Raw genomic sequence first — 21063 nt, 5'->3', positions numbered from 1 at the left:
CTACTGGGTAGCCAGGGAGAGTGGGGAGATACTACTTCCCCCATCACGGCTCCAGGCAACCCCAAGCTCCCATCTAAGAGGGTCCCTCCCTCATTTTGATTGCGACTGGAGAGCTGCCTCAGTGGGCGCCAGCAGGAGAAGGGAGTAAGGGAGGCGCCAGGGGCTCACAATCAGCAGGAAGCCGCTCTTGCCCTCCCGTCGCCGTCCTTTATGGCAGAGCGACGGCTCTGCAGAGTCCCATACTAGGAGAGACAGGACTTTCTAGGTCACAGGACTTGGACGGTTGCCTAGATTTGCTCCTACTAAGGGACAACCCTGCCACTCCCCAAATGGAGCACTTCCTGGTCTGAAAATCTGAGATTACCCTTTCCAGGCCTGAATCAAGTTGTAGGAGTGTGGGGCCTGACATCTAGTTGGAACTAGCTCAGTTATCAGAGGGTGGGTGGGTGGAAAGGGCCATGGGTGGTTGTCCCTAAGAATTCTAGCAGTTAATGTTGCTTTTCTCTAGCCTCATTGAAGTCTGTAAGCCATTGGGACGCTCATTAGAGGAACAAAAATTTTGATTGGTAGAATGGATAATTTGGCCTTGTATTGTTTATGCTGCAAGGAAAAATACCAAAAAGGGGGAATTTGGTTTGCCACAAGTAGGAAAAATGCGAATTAAAATGAGAGATTTTGGTGGCACAGAGATGAATGCCAAAAATCTGGTTTGGGCTACCAAGAGACTTTTGGAATCTTTGTTGTTTAACAGCAGGGAGGTGGGCAGGTGATCTCTCAACCCCCTTACTGGTCCATGACTATTCACTTGATGCTGCAGCCTTCAAGTTGTAAATTTGTATTGGGTCTTGTTACTGCTTTCTCGTGCAATTCTCTGTTCTAAATCTCAATTCACCTCCTCCCACAATCAATCTTTCTTCCCCTCTGCTGCTCCAAATTGCTTGCAGCTTAGCATTCTAGAGGCAGATGAGTAGGGAAGAGGAAACTAGGCCCTGGGGCAGGTAGGAAGGCGATGTATGGATGTATTTTTTCCTCTTTTAAAAGGAGGTAATGATCAAAACAGCTCTCATGGTAACCATGTTTTCTCTTTTGCATAGCATTATCAGTTTGAAGGTATCTGTGTTCTCTTTTACCTTTGAGGTTCCTTTGTTAGTCCTTACTTGCTATTTTGAAATTTTCAAAAAGTATATGAAAGTATGAAAAGTTTTAGAGTATTCAAGAGTTCCTCTGGGCCCCTTTGATCATTTCTCTCAACCACTGTTGACCTTTCTGGTTTATTCTCATCCTCTGATGAATTTCCATAACACGTCACTCCAAGTGATTCAGCAGCCTAGGCTGATTGTTCACTATAGGCCAGTCTGATCAATCTGGCGTTTCAGCGTTCAGGTTAAAATGGTGTTGAAATCAGAATGTGCATTAACATATGCCGGACTTCGCCAGAGTTCAAGTTTTAAATAGTCCGTTTCTGACGCAAGCGTGTGGTATCTGTCAGTCAGTCGCTTTCAGTTCATTGACTGGCCCTGCCTGGTTCTACTTAGTCTTCCAGTGCTAAAATAACAGTGCTGACTTTTGAGGCAGTGTTTGGGCTATTTTTAACCCAAATGGCTGAGAGCTGCATTAGGCCAAACCTGGAAATAGATTTGGTCCAGTGAGCCAGACTTACACGGAGACTCTGAGCCCGCCTCCTTCCTCAGCCCTCTGTCTAAGCCCCCCTCCAACTCACCTGGGCTTCTCAGCTTCCAGGGAGGGAAAAGGAATTCCAGAGGAAGTGAGGGGAGGCAGGTGAACAAAGAATATGCTGGCAGGAGAGAGCCAGCGGGAAGGAGTGGAGGCCAGCGTTATGCCATAATCACAGTAACAGATGTCTGATATTATTTTAATGTAACTGATGCGATACTCGCAAACAAAATGGTTATGCCTAATAAAAATCTCTGCCCCGGTAAGCTTACAATCTAAAAATAGAAATGAAACTCAACGAGTCCCAAGTCTTGGACCGAGTAAATAGTTTTATAAAGTCAGGGGCATTTTGGGAATTTTTGCTAAAGTATAGTAAGAAAATTTTATCTAAATTTGGTTAGTGGAGAATTGCAGGGATAAAGGGAAGAACGGAAATCCCTGACGGTTGGATTTAAGACTCTCCATCATCTGTCTTCTTTGTATATTTCACCTCTTTCCCCCAGCTCCACCTACACTCTATCTTGAACTCTTCAATTCTCCTACTTGCATCTTGTTCTCAGCTCCTGTCACCAACTCATCACACACTCCCTTCCCTTCAAATCCTCCAAACCAGTCAGTCGTATTTGAGTGTTTACTGTGTGCAGAGCACTGTACTAAGCACTTGGGAGAGTGCAATGTAACAGAGTTGAAAGACACGTTCCCTGCCCGCAGTGATCTTACTGTTTAGACCATGTCATGCATCTTTAAATTATGTTTTAAAAAATATTTATATTAATGTCTGTCTCCCCTTTTAGACTGTGAGCTCATTGTGGGAAGGAAATGTGTCTGCCAACTCTGTTGTATTGTACTTCCCCCAATTGCCTTTTTTAAATGGTATTAATCAGTCAATCAGTGGTATTTATGGAGTGCTCACTATGTGCAAAGCACTGTATTGAGCACTGGGGAAGATACAACAGATTGGTCACAGTCCATGTCCCACACAGGGCTTACATTCTGAATTCCTATTTTAACAGATGAGGGAACTGAAGCACAGAGAAGTTAAGCGACTTGCCCAGAGTCACACAGCAGACAAGTAGCAGAGCTGGAATTAGAACCCAGGTCCTTCTGAACCCCAGGTCCATGCCCTGTTCACTAGGCCACGCTGCTTCCTGAGCCCTTATGCGAGTATCTATAAATTATTTATTGATATTAATGTGTGTCTCCCCCTCTGGTTTGTGAGATTGTTGTGGACAGGGAGCGTGCCTACCAACTCTGTTGTTCTGTACCCTCCCAAGCGCTTAGTACAGTGCTCTGCACACAGGAAGCATTCAAATACCATTGATTTCAAATGGGCAGTAATTTATTTTTGGCAGGGACACACATTAGATGATAACTATATATATATATTTTCATATTTGAGGATAATAGGGATGGTGAAGTACACTTCGGGGCTTGCACACAGCGGGAAAGGCCAATAACAGATTCACAGTCCCATCCCCGCCGTACATGCACAGAAATTGTTCTTTATTGTGCTGTTATATTTTTGTTTGCTGTGGCCTAGCTTTGATTTTGCATGTGCTTAATGGCCTCATGAGCCTTTGAAGGTGTAGATCAAAAAAATCCACTCTTTAATTTACATGGTCCACGTAGATCTTTTTAATGCAGTTGTTGCCCAGTTTTTAAGCTTTGATTCAGTATTGTCTGAGACTTCACTCCATCCTTAAAACATTTTCTGTGTCCTTCTAGTTTTCTGTCTCTCTATTTTAGCTCATCGTTGAGTTACTCATTGGGGATCATTTCAACCACCCTCCTTAGATGTGCTACCCAGTGAAGCTGTGGAGGAGTGCGTAACATCAGTGTTAGTAGTTTGACTTGTTTATAGAGTGTTCTTGTTTGTGACACTGTCTTTCCACTTGGGTCTGAATATGGCATGAAAATGCTGCTGCTGCTGCTGCTGCTGCTGTAGGAGTTGGATGTTGCAGCCTTTCCCCTCCTTTCTAAAGGTTTTTTTTTTTTTTAGTATCTTTCCTCTGGGAAAACTTTTTGGTTATTTTAATCAAGGTCACTCTTCTGTGTATTTGGGAGCTGGAAGAAAAAAATAAATATTTCTCCAGATTAGAAAAGTAGTGTCTGGTCTTATTTGCTTCGTTTAGCCAACTTTACTATTATTAGTATTATTGTGGTATTTATAAGTGCTCTATTATGTGTCAAGCACTGTTCTTAGTTGCTGGGGTAGATACAAGTTAACCAGGTTGGACACAGTCCCCGTTCCGCATGGGATTCACAGTCCCAATAGAAGGGGATATTAGGTATTTAATCCCATTTTTACAAATGAGGAAACTGAAGCACAGGGAAACCCAGCTTCACTGACCCCGACCAGCTTAGACCTCAGCCTGGATGCCAGCCCTCTTGAGGGAATGCATCTTGATGGCGTGCCCCACCCTACAGGCCTCACTCCATCATTCCTTTTTCTCCTCCGTCCCTCCCCTGAGCCTGCTCCCACAGGCTGGGAAGCAGCCGTAATTGCCATGGAAAATCAACTCAGGGTCCAGTGATTGCTGGCAGGAGTGGGTATTGGTTGGGAGCTAGGTGTGCGAAACACCTCCCTCCTCCTCCTCCCCCTCCAACTCCTCCATAGAGTTATCTCACAAAGCCCCTTTTATTTAAACCTTTCACCCAGTTGCTTCTGGTGTAAAAATAGAGTGCATCCAGCTAATTTGTGGCAGGATTGTGTATATAAAATTGGTACGTGTAAGTAATTGGGAGGCATGACTTTATTTTGCATGAACAAACAAACCCTTCGAAATATATAATAGATAATAGTGTTTACTGAGAAGCAGAGGAACAGGAAGTCTTCCTGTTTAGAATTTAGCTCCTCCCCCAGCCTCTTTGTTATTGAGTCCGCCTGCCTGTTTAATCTTATTGGCTTTAGGACAACAATGCTTCTAGAGATTTCTCCACGAATCCAGATGGCTATTTTCTTGCTTTTTTTTTTTGCATTTCTCGTTTACCTGTACTCTAGGGATTTAGAGTCAGGCTGTACTAATTTTACCCTTTTTAATGGCATTACTAAGTGCAAAGAAGCCCCTAGGCAAAACTTCCAACATGCACAAATGGTAATATATCAGGAATGCCGAGCAAGGAACCTTTCTCCTTAATTATTCTCTCCTCAGCCCCCAGTTCTGGAACAAGCTATTGGCAGGACTTAGTTGTTGTGACCTTGTTCTGGCTCCTACCAGGGACGGAGCCAGGGTCAAAGGTCTGAAATAATATTGAGTTACATATGCTACAACTCAAGTTTTTGCTTTTCCACGTATCCTTCTTTGCAGTCTCTTTTACCTCTCTGTAGATCATTTTGTGTCTATCTCCTCCATTAGATTGTAAGCTCTTTGAGGGCAGGGATCATGCCTTCTAACACTGCTGTACTCTTCCAGGCATCTGATGGTAATAATAATAATAATAATAATTATGGTATTAAGCGCTTACTATGTGCCAGACTCTGTACTAAGTGCTGGGGTGAATACAAGCAAATTGGGTTGGACCCAGTCCCTGTCCCATTTGGGGCTCACAGTCTCAATCCCCATTTTACAGGAGAGGTAACTGAGGCCCAGTGAAGTGATGTGCCCAGTGTCACACAGCGGACCAGTGGTGGAGCTGGGATTAGAACTCAAGACCTGAATCCCAGGCCCGTGCTCCAGAAGTACACAAGTAGAGCGCATGTAGGCACTCATTAAATGTCAGTGACTGTTTCGTTGATTGAAAGAGAGGAAGAAAATTATTCCTGCAGCACCTGCTGCCTGAAAACATACTTCCATGGCCTCTAGCTCCCATTACACGGTTTCCAGAATCATGTAGAACTAATCAGCAAGCCAGGTGGAATCATTTAAATTTAGGGGAGACAACTCTGGCTGGCTTGCAGGTTCCCTCTCTTTGTTTTCAAAGGCCTAAGCCCTACTGAAATAATTTCCTCCAGGAAGCCTTTCCTGATTAACCTCTTATTTTCCCACCCTGTGTTGCCTTAATAATTTGATGCTTGTTTCTCTCCCATCTCCACAGCATTTACGTACATATCCTTGCTTCCCCTGCCTGTAACATTTTAATGTCTGTCACCCCCACTAGATTGTGAGCTCCTTGTGGGCAGAGATTGTGTCTATCATCTCCATTGTAATCTTCCAAGCACTTAGTACAGTACTTGTACTTCTCAAGCGCTTAGTACAGTGCTGTGCACACAGTAAGCGCTCAATGAATACGATTGAATGAATGAATTAAAAAAAAAAGACTACTTCTATGCCCCCCCACCCCACCCCACAGCCCTGCTAGGATAACCTACTTCCCATATTTGCTTTCACTTGCATTTCAGAAATTTAGATCTTTAATGTAGATAGTGAATAGATTATATCATATTTATATCTGTCACCCCCTTTAGACCGTAAATTCATTGTGGGCTTGGAATGTGTCTGTTATTGTTGTCATACTCTCCCAAGCACTTAATACAGTGCTCTGCATACAGTAAGTGCTCAATAAATGATTGATTGTTAGATGAAATTACATTGATATTAACAAGAATGTAATTTAGCTGAAATCGTGTATGGCCACATAGTGATGGGAACTGTTATTGTGTCTTACACTTACATAGAGGCACGCTTACGTAAGTCTGAATCTCTAGTGAAATATATTTCTGCAGAATAGGGTGACTTACTACTTTGGACAGGGCACTATACTGCTAGGGAGAGCCCCACAAGAGGTAAAAGACAGAATCCCTGCCCTCAGTGAGTTTAGAATGTAACGGGGGAGACAGACACAAAATTATTTACAGATAGGAGAAAAAGAATAGAAAGATTGATGAATAAGTAAAATCGTGTGAAAAAGACCTGTGGATGACTGGGAGTGCCAAGTCCTGAGGTGATAGCTGGGAGGAGGATATGACCCGGGGAGAAGAAAATTAATCCAGGAAAGCCTCCTGGCGAGTTTTGAAGCCAGGAAGAGCTGTAGTCTGGCAGATTTGAAAAGGAGTGAGTTCCGGACATGGGGGGAGGGTATGAGCAAGGGGGGATGGAGTTGGAAAAGGTAAGAACAAGGGACAATGGAAACATTTTCTGGGGAGGACTAGAGAGAACAGTAAATAAGGAGTGAGCTAGCTGGTGGAGAGACTTGAAGCCACTTGCCATCAGTTGCTGGCGGAGTCGCCCTTTGTAAAGTCTACTCTTTTGCAGAGTCCTGCACACTCACTTGTTTTGAATGCATTATATGCGCGATCATGGCAATCTTTGCTTTAACAGTACTTTTAGCCGCGTGTATTTTTGCAAGGCTATTCCTTGCTTAGCCACATGATGACTGACTTAGATGGGACTGCTTAGTTTGGCATGGCCAGGTTTAGCCCGGTTGGCATCATTTTGCTTGGCCACTTTTTTTTTTTCTTCAAGGGCACAGAATTCTCACGGCCTCAGGGAGCTGTTCGTTTGCCAGTCTCCTGACTGAATGGACTCTCACTACCACATGATTTGGTCAGTGGTGTGGTTTTGGGAAAGGGCAAGGATTCATTGAGTTGAGTAGACTTTCACCATTGCTTGGACCTATAAAAACTCTTAATGCCAATTTCTCGGAGCTTAGGTGGGCTGTTTGCTAAGATGCTTGGTTTCTTACTTTATGGTCTCAGTTCTAAGACTGGTTCTATTTAGTTCTCTTTTCTTACCACTGTTTAGATACAGAGCTACCAGTCCTCTTTATTTCACTTGGTGCTCTAACATGTAGGTTGCAGAAGCCTTGGGCTTGTATTAACATAGGTCTGCACAGGTGCTTAGACTGTCCCCGTCTCCCAGTGCTCCACACGTTAATTTTCAGCTACGTCCTGAGTGGTTCAAGTTGGGAAAGAGTGTGGAAGAAAACCTGGCAATCTTCAACACATAATGTAGCAGTGAGTTTCTGGTCAAGGAGGGTGTGAAAAGCATTAATTGGGGGCTCTTTCTCTCATGGATGCCAGCAAACACACAGAGAAGATTCAAACAATAGGATGTACCTACTTTTTAAGGTTGGCATCCCAGCACAGCAGTGAATCTGACCCACTTGGTCTGGCCACTGCCCCAAGAGCATTCACAAAGTGTGTGGTGTCCCCAGTTGTCAATCAATCAATCAATCAATCAATCGTATTTATTGAGCGCTTACTATGTGCAGAGCACTGTACTAAGCGCTTGGGAAGTACAAATTGGCATCACATAGAGACAGTCCCTACCCAACAGTGGGCTCACAGTCTAAAAGGGGGAGACAGAGAACAGAACCAAACATACCAACAAAATAAAATAAGTAGGATAGAAATGTACAAGTAAAATAAATAAATAAATAAATAAATAAATAGAGTAATAAATATGTACAACCATATATACATATATACAGGTGCTGTGGGGAAGGGAAGGAGGTAAGACGGGGGGATGGAGAGGGGGACGAGGGGGAGAGGAAAGTCCTGCTTCACATTCAAGAGTTGTTATAGTTCATCCTGCCCCTCTTGTGATCAAATTAGTCATTATGAAAGGCTAAACTTAAGTGATCCGGTTAGATACTTGGAAAACGAAGGTCTTCCTAATACCCAGCTGAGGAAAGGATGTCATCAATATGATGACCCTTACCTGCAAAGTGAGTGGAAGTTCCACCGGAATTTATTGAGTCTCAGATCATGGGTAGGGATCGGCTCTATTTATTGCCAAATTGTACATTCCATGTGCTTAGTACAGTGCTCTGCACACAGTAAGTGCTCAGTAAATACAATTGACTGAATATGCCTCCTTCCCCCCCATGGAAAACATGGGAACAGTAGCTCCCATAATCACATTTGGCAGACCATGTCAGGTTTTCCAGGAGGCTGTTGCCAAGTGCCGAGTTGTGGTTGGACACCGACGTCCTCCTGCAAGACACAACCCTGCACACCGGAGAGTGCACCACGCTGCAGGTGGCTTGGAGCAATATCCCACTGTCTGAGGTACACGAGGCAGGAACATGGTCAACCCTCTGCTCCCATCCAGTGTCAAGACTTGAGACTTGCTTTGGGCCAGCAGTTTTCCATCATTTGTTTCCCAAGAACTTTCACTTTCTTCCCATTGAAGGTACTGCGAGTTCAAATGAAATTCACCACGTTGATCCTTTGAAGAAGCACATGTTCTAGAGTGTTTTGCCAGTTCGTTTTGAAAAGTAAAATCTGTTGCATAGTGGATGCCCTGCTGTTGCCCTCCCTTTTTTGGACCTTTTTTTTAAATATTCTAAAATGCCATTTTTTGTCCCATGCATTTCTTTGCAAGCTTCAAAAGAATTAAAATATCCTGCATCCTGGCAGGATCTCCTGAGTCTTTAATCTTGGTATAGGGCTTTAGTGCCAAAATTAACTTGGTTTGTTAAATGCAGTCAATTTAAGCAGGGTGTTTGTGTAATTGACATCCGTAGTCCTTGGAGTGAAAATGTTAAGGAAGATTTTTTTGAGGATATTTTGGCAGCTTGCGTTGAATATTTTAAAATGGGATAAGAATGGAATGAGGCACAAAAATTTTGTAATGTATTGGAGTAATTGAATACAATGAAAAATCAATGAATTATTTCATACTCTTAATTTCTAACCTTTCAAAAGTACAATCCAGGTGAATGGATTTAGGAAGGGGATTAAAGGATGCCCCTTTTGTTTACTCTTCAAACTCTGTGAGCACATATTTACATGGAGGAGGGGGTAGAGGGAGAGGTTTTTTTTCCCAAGGCAGACTATGGCTACAAAACATGTGGCAAAGTCACATGGCTAGCACAGGGTATGTGATCTGCTATTGCCTGAGAGCACAGCTTCCAGAAGCACATTTTTCTCTTTCCTGGGGTAGAAACCTGAGGGAAGAGGAGAATATGGGAGGGGAGGACACAGAAATAGAGTGGCCTAGTGGATAGAGCGTGGGCTGGGAGTTAGCAGGACTTGAGTTCTAATCCCTGCTCCACCACCTGTCTGCTCTGTGACCTTGGACAAGTCACTAAACTTCTCTGTGCCTTAGTTACCTCAGCTGTAAAATGGGGATTAAGGCTGTGAACCCCATGTGGGACAGGGACTGTTTCCAGCTTGATTACTTTGTGTCTACCCCAGCGCTTAGAACAGTGCCTGGCAAATAGTCCCCCTCTCCATCCCCCCCGTCTTACCTCATTCCCTTCCCCACAGCACCTGTATATATGTATATATGTTTGTATATATTTATTAATCTATTTATTTATTTTACTTGTACATATCTGTTCTATTTATTTTATTTTGTTAATGTGTTTGGTTTTGTTCTCTGTCTCCCCCTTCTAGACTGTGAGCCCACTGTGGGGTAGGGATCGTCTCTATATGTTGCCAACTTGTACTTCCCAAGCGCTTAGTACAGTGCTCTGCACACAGTAAGTGCTCAATAAATATGATCGATTGATTGATTGATTAACAACTGCCATTAAAAAAACAAAAAAAAAAGACCACAACTCTCCCCTGTTCCTGGGGAGGGCACAGCCCTCAGTTTTTGAAGAGTGTGATCCCGAGTCAGCTTTAAAAAACACTTTAATGGCATGCTGCCAGCATTGGTACCTTGCCCAGTGCAACATGTTTGTTAAACGTTAGTAGTTCCACACTGCAGGGGAACTCTTAAGTGCCTTGTTTTGCAGTAAGAAAGATACTTTGTATAGAGTTTGTATTTCCCTTTGGGCAGAATTTCTCAGTGTGGTCCGTGAACCTTCAGGTAGAGGAAGCAGCGTGGCCTACTGGAAAGACCACAGGCCTGGGAGAGGATGTGGATTCTAACCCCTGGTTTTGTGACCTTGGGCAAGTCACTCAACTTTTCTGTGCCCCAGTTCCCTAATCTGCAAAATGGGGAGTCAGTACCTGGTCTACCTCCTTACTTAGACTTTGAGCTCAATGAGAGACCTGATTATCTTGTATCTACCCCAGTGCTTCCTACAGTGCTTGTCACGTAGTATGTACCTAACAAATACCACTATTATTATTATTGTCCTTTTTGGAGCTTAGTACAGTGCTCTGCACACAGTAAGTGCTCAATAAATATGATTGAATGAAGGAATGGCCCATTCCGAGGGAGCTGCCAATACTGTTTTAGGACTGCAGCTGTATGCTACTAATTTTAAAAAGCAAAGCCCAAACCAAAACCAAAGCCCTTTCCATCCAAACTGCTGCCTTGTTAGTACAGTCACTCATCATATCCCGACCGGATTACTGCATCAGCATCCTTTCTCATCTCCCAACCTCCTGTCTTTCTCCACTTCATTGTATACTTCACTCTGCTGCCTGGATTATCTTTCTACAGAAATGCTCTGGGCATGTCCCCCCCTTCCTCAAAAATCTCCAGTGGTTGCCTGTCATCCTTCGTATCAAGCAAAAACTCCTCACTTTTGACTTCAAGGCTCTCCATCCCCTGGTCCTGTCCTACCTCACCTCCCTTCTCTCCTTCTCCAGCCCAGCCTGCACACTCTACTCCTCTGGTCCTTACCCTCACTGTGCCTCGTTCTCGCCTACCCCACTGTTGCACATACGCCAAACTGGCACACTTCCCCCCTTCAGAGCCCCCCGAAAGCTCACCTCCTCCAGGAGGCCTTCCCAGACTGAGCCCCCCTTTTCCTCTGCTCCTCCCTCCCCATCACCCTGACTCCCTCCTTCAGCTCTACCTCCCTCCCAGCCCCACAGCACTTGTGTATGTGTACATATTATTCTATTTACTTTATTAGCAATGCATATATATATCTATAATTCTGTTTATATTGATGCCTGTCTACTTGGTTTTTTTTTGTTGTTGTTGTATCTGTCTACTCCCTCTTAGACTGTAAGCCCGTTGGGTAGGGATTGTCTCCATCTGTTGCAGAATTGTATTTTCCAAGCGCTTAGTACAGTGTTCTGCCCACAGCATACAGGTAAAGTCAGTTAGTGTCCTCCTTCCCTAAGATTTGGCAGTCTGAAATTGATGGTTAACAGGGTGGGGAAAAAAAACCCTTCAGCTGTTCAGGTATTAATAAGCTAAAATCTTTTGAGGTCCATGTGGTGAATTTTGTATTAGAATGGGGAATCAGTTATTCTCTTTTAATGTATTAAAGGAGGGATATTGGCCTTCCTGGAGGAAATTTTTCAGCTAATAGAGAAGATATTTCTGCTGATTTAAATTGATAGTCTTCAGGGGAGGCTAACTAAAATTTTGAGGTGGTAAAAACTTCGTACCATTTTCTTCCATTAAATTGATTTAGCCAGGGGTTTTCTTTATTTCAGAGGGCCCATGAGGAAAGAAATAGGAGGGGCAAAATGGAGCAATGGCATGTTTATGGGAGGTGTAAGGAAGGAAAATATAAGATATTTTTCAGCATTTGAAAATGGTCAAACTAGAATCTTGTGTTATTTTGAAATTTAGTTCTGGGGAATTCTCATCTGTAGAAGGCATTAAAGAAGCAGCGTGGCTCACTGGAAAGAGCCTGGGCTTTGGAGTCTGAGGTCTTGGGTTCAAATCCTGACTCCACCAATTGTCAGCTGTGTGACTTTGGGCAAGTCACTTAACTTCTCTGTGCCTCAGTTACCTCATCTGGAAAATGGGGATTAAGATTTCGAGCCACCCTTGGGACAACCTGATCACCTTGCAACCTCCGTAGCGTTTAGAAGAATTCTTTGCACATAGTAAGCGCTTAATAAATGCCATCATTATTATTATTATGAAGAACAGCAGTACCAGCTAAATATTTGAAAATGGCCTGTGCATCTTATATATCTCCAAAACAGTGTTATAAAAGAGTAATTTTGAGGGAGAGAGAGAGACTTTGTGTGTGTGTGTGTGTGTGTGTGTTTCCCCCTCTGAAGTAGTCTCATTCCAATCAGTAATGTAATTGGAATGCAACCACAGACTGGTGGAGGAAGGGAAATTTTTGGCAAGAAGAGACAGAGCAGTTGGGAATTTTATTCAGATTAAAGCATAGACAGTCATTCATTATCAGCCCACCGCCCTTCATCAACAAAATAGCATTGTATTTTTACAGCTGGAATTTACATTAATAATTGGATATTACATGCAACCATCATAAAACGTAGCCCACTCAGTTTTTCCATAATGTGTCTTTTTCACTATACATTTTGAATAGAACTACTGAGGAACTGGGGGATGTTTTGGGACAACGTGCATCTCTAAGGATAGTATGCGATATAATATCGGAAGAAATAGAGGTGTATATGGCTTAGGTCAAGGCATGGGAATTATCTGAGTTTTCCTTAATGTGGGGTTTGTCAAGAATGTAACCCCACATTAGAGGAGAACTAAGGTACTAATGAGTGTCAAAAGAGTTTTAATAAGGGGAAAGATTAATTTGTAAGACCAATTTTTCAAATGATAAAATGTCAGTAATGTTCCTGGGCACTCATGATGGTTTTTGGAATAAAAGACGTCGATTGAAGTAAATTTTCTGGGGTAGTTGAAACCTTAGATTGAAAGAGAGTCACTTTTCTCCACAAGTGAGTGGTCACCAGATTAGACTATTGGTGTGAGTTCCTTGGTTGATGTTCTGGATGATTTCCAGCTTTCATGCTGTCTGGGGCCAATGAGATGGGATTTTTCCTGTCCACATAAGTGGTCCCTCCCTTTGAACAAGTCTCTTGGGCCACAGCTGGTAGACCCCACTTTGTGAGGCCCTTAGCTAGTTGTTCTAAGAAAATGAAGCAGAAGTTAGAGGTTTTGATGTTCTGATTTGGTTGTTAGAAACTTTTGGATAACATCTATTATAGGTGAATAACCTTTGTTATTTTAGACCACGATACTTCTGGGATGTGATTTTATTGTCATCTGCTGCCAAACGCTGGATTTCTTAGGAAAATTGGCAGCAACAGTGATTTATGTTTTTGGCAAAAATGTCTGTTAATCAAAAGTCGTTTGCATAAAAAGAAATAAATCGCAAGATAGGGCAACAGATTTCTGGGCTACCCATGTGATGTGTGATGATTCTAGACTGTGAGCCCGTTGTTGGGTCTCTGTATCTTTCCTTGTACTTCCCAAGCGCTTAGTACAGTGGTCTACACACAGTAAGCTCTCAAAAAAAAAGATTGAATGAATGAATAAAGGAATTTCCAAGATGAAACATTAGAAATGCCTTGACTACTGCATCAGCCTCTTGGCAGACTTCCCTGCCTCCTCCCTCTCCCTTCTCCAGTCCATGCTCCATTCTGCTGCCCAGATCATTTTTCCCAAAAGCCCCTCAGTCCATGTCTCCCCGGTCCTCAGAGTCTCCAATGGACAGCCGATCCATTTCCGTATCAAACAGGAACTCTCTACCATGAGCATTAAAGTTCTCAATTGTCTCTCCCCCATCTTTTAGAGTCCTTCAGTAAAACAGCTGCTTCTAGTGCCAGTTTGGGATTTCATTTTCTTTTTACAGGATTATAAGGGGGGATATTTTGCAATCTTGAGGTGTTTTAACAGGAAATAGTCCCTCAAGTGCAGTGGAAGGCTAGTGATCTGAATCCAAACACTTTCTGACGTATTTAGTCTGAACAAAGTCCTGGGGTATACAGACTAAGATCAGACCTGGCACAGATCCAGTTGAATCGTGTAGGAATCAACTAATCAGTGGCATTTATTGAGTGCTTACTGTGTGCCATGCACTGTTCTAAGTGCTTCAGAGAGTTGATACAAGTTTACAGACTAGAAGGGGAGACAGACAATGAAGCAAATTACAGATGGATATGTAAATAAGTGCTGTGGGGCTGGGGAAAGAGTGACTATCAAAGTGCTTAAGGAAAACAGACCTAAATGCCTAGGCCACACAGAAGGGAGGGCTAAGACAGGGGCATAACTACGTATATAAATTATATATTGATATTAATGTCACTCTCCCCCTCTAGTCTCTAAACTTGTTATGGGCAGGGGCCGTGTCTGCTAAATCTGATGTATGGTACTCTCCCAAGTGCTTAGTACAGTGCCTGCACGTAGTAAGTACTCAATAAATATCATCGCTTGATTTAATCAGGGAAGGCCTCTTGGAGGAAATGTGATTTTAGTAGGACTTTGAAGATTGGGAGTTAGTCAGTGTAACATAAAAGGGGAGGGAGGCTATGGGAATGGGGACAGTGACAAGAAAGCCAAGATTAAGGTACAGTGAGAAGGGTGGAGTTAAAGGAACTAAGCAAGTGGGGTTGGTTTGTAGGAAGAGATCAGCAAGGTGTAAGGGTCAGGTTATCTAGGGATAAGAAACCCTTCCAGGTCCTTCAAGAGACAGAGATCCATATTTATCATATGCTTAAAATTTATTTTGGGTTAAGTAATCTTTAATGTGAGACTTGAGTTGCTGGCTATTTTAAACAACTCTGACAAAGCAGTTTTAGTTTGTTGCATTGTACTAAAGGGCTGTTTATCAATAGTAACAAATCATCACAAAAACAATATAAAGAAGAGTGATTCTTACTAGGCAGCTGATGGAATTTGGGGGCTGTGATTGGCCGATAAGAATCATGTTTTGGATTTATGCAGGGCTTTTCCTCCAAGGAATTGGGCAGATAGCATTGATCTTTTTTTGAGTGCTTTTCCTTCCATTCCTTCCTCAGTCCCTTGTTCCCTGCTATTCCTCCTCCAATATGATGGAGCTGTTCTGAGTGTCGAAGAACTCTGTGGAGTGTTTGCAAACAATGTGAATTTAGACTCAAAACAACAGTTTATGAACTTTTCACTCTTTGTTGTTGCTGAAGTTGCTTAAATTTCATTTTATGGCTTGTCTATTTTTGCTTTGCACATTATTTTGAACAGTTTTTAATCATTTCATATCTTGTTACATGTTTAGCTACTTATATTTTATCACAGCAATTTAACCAAATTTAACACACTTGACAGTCATGAAACTTCTGTTTTTAATTATTTTCTTGTATTTCTTTTTTCCCTGCAGTACTTTGTGCAAAAAACTTGGTGAAAAAGGATTTTTTCCGTAAGTAATCATTTTGGATTTATCAATAGGCCTTGCGTTTTGAAGGGTTTTTTTCTTGTAAAGTCTTGAGAATTTCAGAGACTATATTGCTTTAAATTTTGAATCCCTTTAATTCAATTGTTAGAAATGTGTAAATATGCAATATTTTGAGTACTTAAAAAAATTTTAAGTAAATGCAACAGAATATATTTTTAAAGCCATCTGAGTTTTTCTCCATCGATAGTAACAATTATCCTGAAAGCAGAAATCATTTTGTTAGCGGTAACCGGAATATGTCTGATACCCATACGTATTAGGTAGTGCTTGATAGAAATTAGAAGCTCAACACTTTTCTTTTTTTATTAGTAAACTGTTGCCAAAAATAATAGTTCTCCTATAACCGTATTTTCACTAAACGTTATGTGTAGTACTCTATTGTGGAACTAAGGAATGTTCTTCAGGCAAGGCAGCCATTCTCGGTAAAATGCTTTGACATGTTAGATGAAACAATAGTGGGCATTTGTGTAGCATTAGTCAAGTTTTGGGTCTATGGCGAGTTACAGTAATGGGACTTCCCATTAACATGAGATATTCTAAGAATTTAGGCTTCCACTAGGATGGACAGTCTTCTGGCTTTATACTAGATAGAGCTTTTTAGCCCGTCTGTCCCCTACCCAGTATGGCTGTGGCGCTGGATGCCTTCATGTGTGGCACTTTTTTTTTCAGTGTATCAACTACTACCCCCATGTTCTGTTGGTCATACATACTCACTTCAGGCCTGGCAAAGGGAACCCCATATCCCTCAGGCAAGTGGGGTTGAAGGGAATCAGGGATTCCTTCAGAGAAATGCTCCAGGTTCAGGTGAGGTGGGTGTACTTCTCCAAAACTGGCCCATTTGCTGTCATACACTAAGCTCATGGACAGGAAACATGTCTACCAACTCTGTTATATTGTACTCTCCCAAGTGCTTATTCATTCATTCATTCATTCATTCAATCGTATTTATTGAGCGCTTACTGTGTGCAGAGCACTGTACTAAGTGTTTGGGAAGTACAAGTTGGCAACATAGACGGTCCCTACCCAGCAGTGGGCTCACAGTCTAGAAGGGGGAGACAACTTCTCTGTGCCTCAGCTACATCATCTGCAAAATGGTTATTAAGACTGTGAGCCCCACGTGGGGCAACCTGTTCACCCTGTATCCCCCAGTGTCTAGAACAGCACTTTGCACACAGTAAGCGCTCAACAAATACCATCATTATTAAGAAGCAGCGTGGCTCAGTGGAAAGAGCCAGGGCTTGGGAGTCAGAGGTCATGGGTTTGAATTCCGACTCTGCCACATTTCTGCTGTGTGACCTTGGGCAAGTCACTCAACTCCCCTGAGCCTCAGCTACCTCATTTGCAAAATGGGGATGAAGACTGTGAGCTTATCATAGTGCTGTGCACACAGTAAGCGCCCAATAAATGTGATTGATACACTGAGTGCTCAATATAATGTATGTGACATCATGTGCATCTCGAGGTCTAATGTTTCTGAGGGTCGTTAGCCTTCCCCCCCAGTCCCTCTCTTGTATAGAAGAACTAACTGTGCAGCAAAACACCAGTATTGATTGAATGGGCAATTTCTAAAGACCATTGAAAAGTGATTTGTAAAAAAAAAAAAGGTTAACAGTGGTAAATATAAAGGAAGGAAAGGTTTTAAATCTGCAGAATGCTCTAGCAATTTCAAAATGTTTGCCACCAGAGGTCTCACCAACTACGAGAAAGTACCGGTGACAAAGTGTGAAAGAGCCTGATCAATTAATTGTATTATGTGCTTCAAGAATGGGTTCAAGATGCACTGGATTACTGATGGAGTGTTATAAACACAGTTGTGTTTTCACAGAAGTGATATTGAGTGAAAGCAGTCATGTAAAGATAAGAGTGTAGCCAGATTATTTTTTTCCCATAGTGAGACAGACAGAACCTACTGCCTACTGTCTTTCAGTAAATCAGTGGTATTTATTGAGCACCTACTGTGTGCAGAGCACTGTGCTAAGTGCCCTGGAGAGTATAATACAACAGAGGTAGCGTATATGTTCCCTGCTCATAAAGAGTTTACAATCTAGAGGGAAACCTGTTACCCCTACAAGGGAGATGCCCAGCCAACTGCAATTTAGTGCTTTGCCTCTGATCTAACTTCCCTGAGGAAGTTGTATCCCTAGGTTTTAGGGAAGGAATTCCTTGTCCTACATTTGTGATTCTCAGTTAAATAAGATTGAGAGCGGCAATCGGGAATATAATTCTTAACTAATAGCTGTCTCTAAGGATCGAGACAGGGGCTTTAGAACTTCTGGGAAGTAAGTGTTTCCCTGGGTCGAGGCGTAAATCACCCAAGGTAAGAGGCTTAAGTTGAGAATGGCAAAGACTTTCAGTGAATCTGAGGATGGCAGATGGTAGATGTATCTTTTAATATTCAGGGAACATAAAAACTAAGGTCAAATGGTTTTTATAGTGCTTAGCCAAACCCTGCTGCAGATCTGCAGTCAAAATGTTCTTCGTTTTAAAAACAGAATTTTGGGCCAAATACTATTTCAGTAGCAGTTGCTGTATGGTGAAATGTAGAGTTTTGGCAAGTCCATCTTTATTTTCTTTTAATGGTTATAAACGTCATTTTAAAATCCTTCTCTCCCACCCTTTTTTTCAGGACTTCCTGATCCATTTGCTAAGGTGGTGGTTGATGGATCTGGCCAGTGCCACTCTACAGATACTGTGAAGAATACGCTTGATCCGAAGTGGAATCAGCATTATGACTTGTAGGTGTAATGATTACCTTGGATTATAACACAGCTAAAGATGGGTGATTCATTTCTGTGCATAGAAATTAGAAACCCTGGCAACTGGCAAATATTCTGAGTAGGAACCACACATAACATGTTCTCTAGTCTTTTGTGTGACAAGGACATTGTCTTTGAACAGACTACTGTTCTTTAGCTTCGGAGTCACTATTTTTTGTGGAAGGTGAGCCTATCAAACAGTAAACTTGTGAAAAAGCAGAGCAATGCCACATGTTAGACTAAAGCAAACCGTTGTCCTGGGGCATTAAGGAAAATTGGTTTGGCCTTGGTTCAGATGGTAGGATGAAGTCTGAAGTCAGAATTTTGCCTCACTGGGATTTAGTTTGCCAGAAAATGAGTATCCATTTTTTAATTGAAATTAAGCCCGTCACCTGATCATTGGACTGAGAGGCTGCATGTCACCTCCTTCAGTGGTGAATTTCAAGTTCTTACACGTTAACTTTTGGTGTGAAAGATATTGATTTGTGGTTTATTTTGCCAAATTACAGGAAAGGAGTTTGTGTATAATTGGTTTTAAGAACAAATATCTCTCAGAATCAGGGACTGGCACAATAGAAAAAAATTCAATTTGCCATACACTTTTCATGTTTATTTCCCCCTTATTCTCAATGCCAACCTTTATGTCCTTTACTTATGCTGTTTGTTTCCAAGCATGTTATATGGCCTTGCACCCAGTATTCTCCCAGTGAATGCTTTTGATGATGAAGTCAGCAATACAAATTTAGTATCTGTTGAGTCAAGTTGAAAGTCAGATTTTGAAAATGAATTCTTCCTTTGTACCTCGGAGAATAATGTGCCCCTAAGAATTGTGGAGTAAAGAAGTTTCTGCTATTCTTACTACATTTTAAGTATATTGTAAGGGTTGCAGTGTAACGACAAAATGTTAAAAGTACCCTCTGTCCCTTGAAGGAAGGCCACTAACTTTTTTGCCTGGGACATTTTTTAAATTTTTGTCCAGATTTGCTTAGTACAGCCTTAACTTTTGATGTCCAGATTACATTAAATGGGATATTGCTTTGTGCAGCCAGGAAAAAGATTTAGACTTAGAGCCACTTTTAGTCCTACCTCCTAGCCCACATGGTATTGGGCCGGTTTCCTTTGATGATATTCAGGTCATTGGTGCCAGTTTTTCACTTTGAATGTGGGATGGATATGCATGATAGGGAGTGGGAGGAGGCCCACAGTTCATCCTCCTCACCCAAACCCTTGGCTCCCCATATATCTTTACTTTCTAAGGTCTCTTTTTAAATTAGTAAGACAGTGGCATGTTCAGAGTAGGGGCAAGTTGCTAATGCAATTCTCCACCAGTCAGTGGTATTTGTCAGCACATACCCTTCTACTGTGCGGCCCCCACCCAGGGATGCTAATTGTAAATTTTACATCTTATAATTTGCCAGTTTTGAATTTTATTTTCCCCCTAGAGCTGCAAATTGAAAATAAATGCTCTTTTTTAAAAATCTTTTTGAAGTTGTGAATTTTAAGGGCCTGGTATTTTGGTTATGTTGTGTGTTGAGTAAGTGATTGAATTTTCTTTAATACTTGGTTTTTGGACTTGAGTTTTCTACATATTAGACCCAGTGGGTCAGATCAGCAGTACTTGTTGGTTGAAGGGGAGGAGGGACAGAGGTGCATTCTGACTGCACCTCTCTCTCTTGTCTTGAAGCCTCCAGTGTTGCACTTTTGGGGTCCCTCTAAATTGCAGACACTCTAAATACAGTAATGTAGTCACTCCTAAAAAGGGGTGATGGTTTGGATAGATGTACAAAAGTTTTTCTAATCTCCCTAATGGGGCCTTTTACATTTTGGATCTCAGGGCAGCTATACTTGTATCTTTTGCTCAATAAATATCATTGATTGATTGATCTTTTTTGATGAGGCCCCTCTCTTTGTGGGTAGAACCTAAAGCAATTTTCTGAGTCAGCAAAATTTCAGTCAGCAGTGGGTCATATTTACAAGAAACTAGGTTCTTAGAACATTATTTTGACATATAAATACAATACCAGATTGATTGGAAGGCTAGTCCCATTGTCATTTTTTGAATTTTTAGGTTCAGAAGTCATGGAAGGTCTGTTATTTTTTTCTGCTCAGGATTGCTTTAAGGCAGTAGTTGACTAAATTGATATGTCCTTCTGTAAATTCTTTCAAAGAACTGTGCTCTACAGAATAAACCTTAAAAGATCAAGGTTGTTGGACCAAAAATATGACTCCTGTTAGATATACATTTACCTAATTGTATTCTGCTGAAAATTATCTTGAATATAAGTCTGTACTGGTTTTAGTCATCTAGCAATTAACTAGGGCACAGCTTTTTTCATAGTTGCAGATATACTCACAGACACGTACAGTAACGCTTTTCCCTGCTCTGCTTGTCTGCAGGCAGTAAAGTGAAATCTGCAAGGGTCCTGCTCTCTCAAGGCCTGCACACAGGAAAGAAGCAGGGAAAAAGCGTTACGTGAATACGCACATTCAAGTTCTGCAGCAATTTAAACCCCAACAGGTAGGTCAGATTTTTGGTCTAGCAGCCTTGACATTGGTAAAAAAAAATTTGAAATTAGAACAATGCAGTCAGCTCTCCCAGTTCTCCCATGATGCAGGGGTTGCAATCCCTGTGTTTTAAAAAAACACCAACCAAAAAAGCCCTTTTGTTTTAGTACTCGCCCCGGGC

General features: G+C 41.9%; 1 protein-coding gene across 1 annotated transcript in view; it reads left to right on the top strand.

The window, feature by feature from the left end:
* SMURF2 (SMAD specific E3 ubiquitin protein ligase 2) overlaps positions 1-21063 on the top strand; it is a 69755-nt gene that overhangs the window by 15890 nt on the left and 32802 nt on the right. The window contains exons 2-3 of the mRNA XM_038757080.1: positions 15547-15585; positions 18248-18356. Coding sequence (XP_038613008.1) covers positions 15547-15585; positions 18248-18356 — 148 coding nt within the window. The remainder of the gene's footprint in view (positions 1-15546; positions 15586-18247; positions 18357-21063) is intronic.

The sequence above is a fragment of the Tachyglossus aculeatus genome, chromosome 15, assembly GCF_015852505.1.
Source record: "Tachyglossus aculeatus isolate mTacAcu1 chromosome 15, mTacAcu1.pri, whole genome shotgun sequence".
In the NCBI taxonomy this organism is placed as follows: Eukaryota; Metazoa; Chordata; class Mammalia; order Monotremata; family Tachyglossidae; genus Tachyglossus; species Tachyglossus aculeatus.
This window is presented reverse-complemented; position numbering and strand designations above follow the sequence as displayed.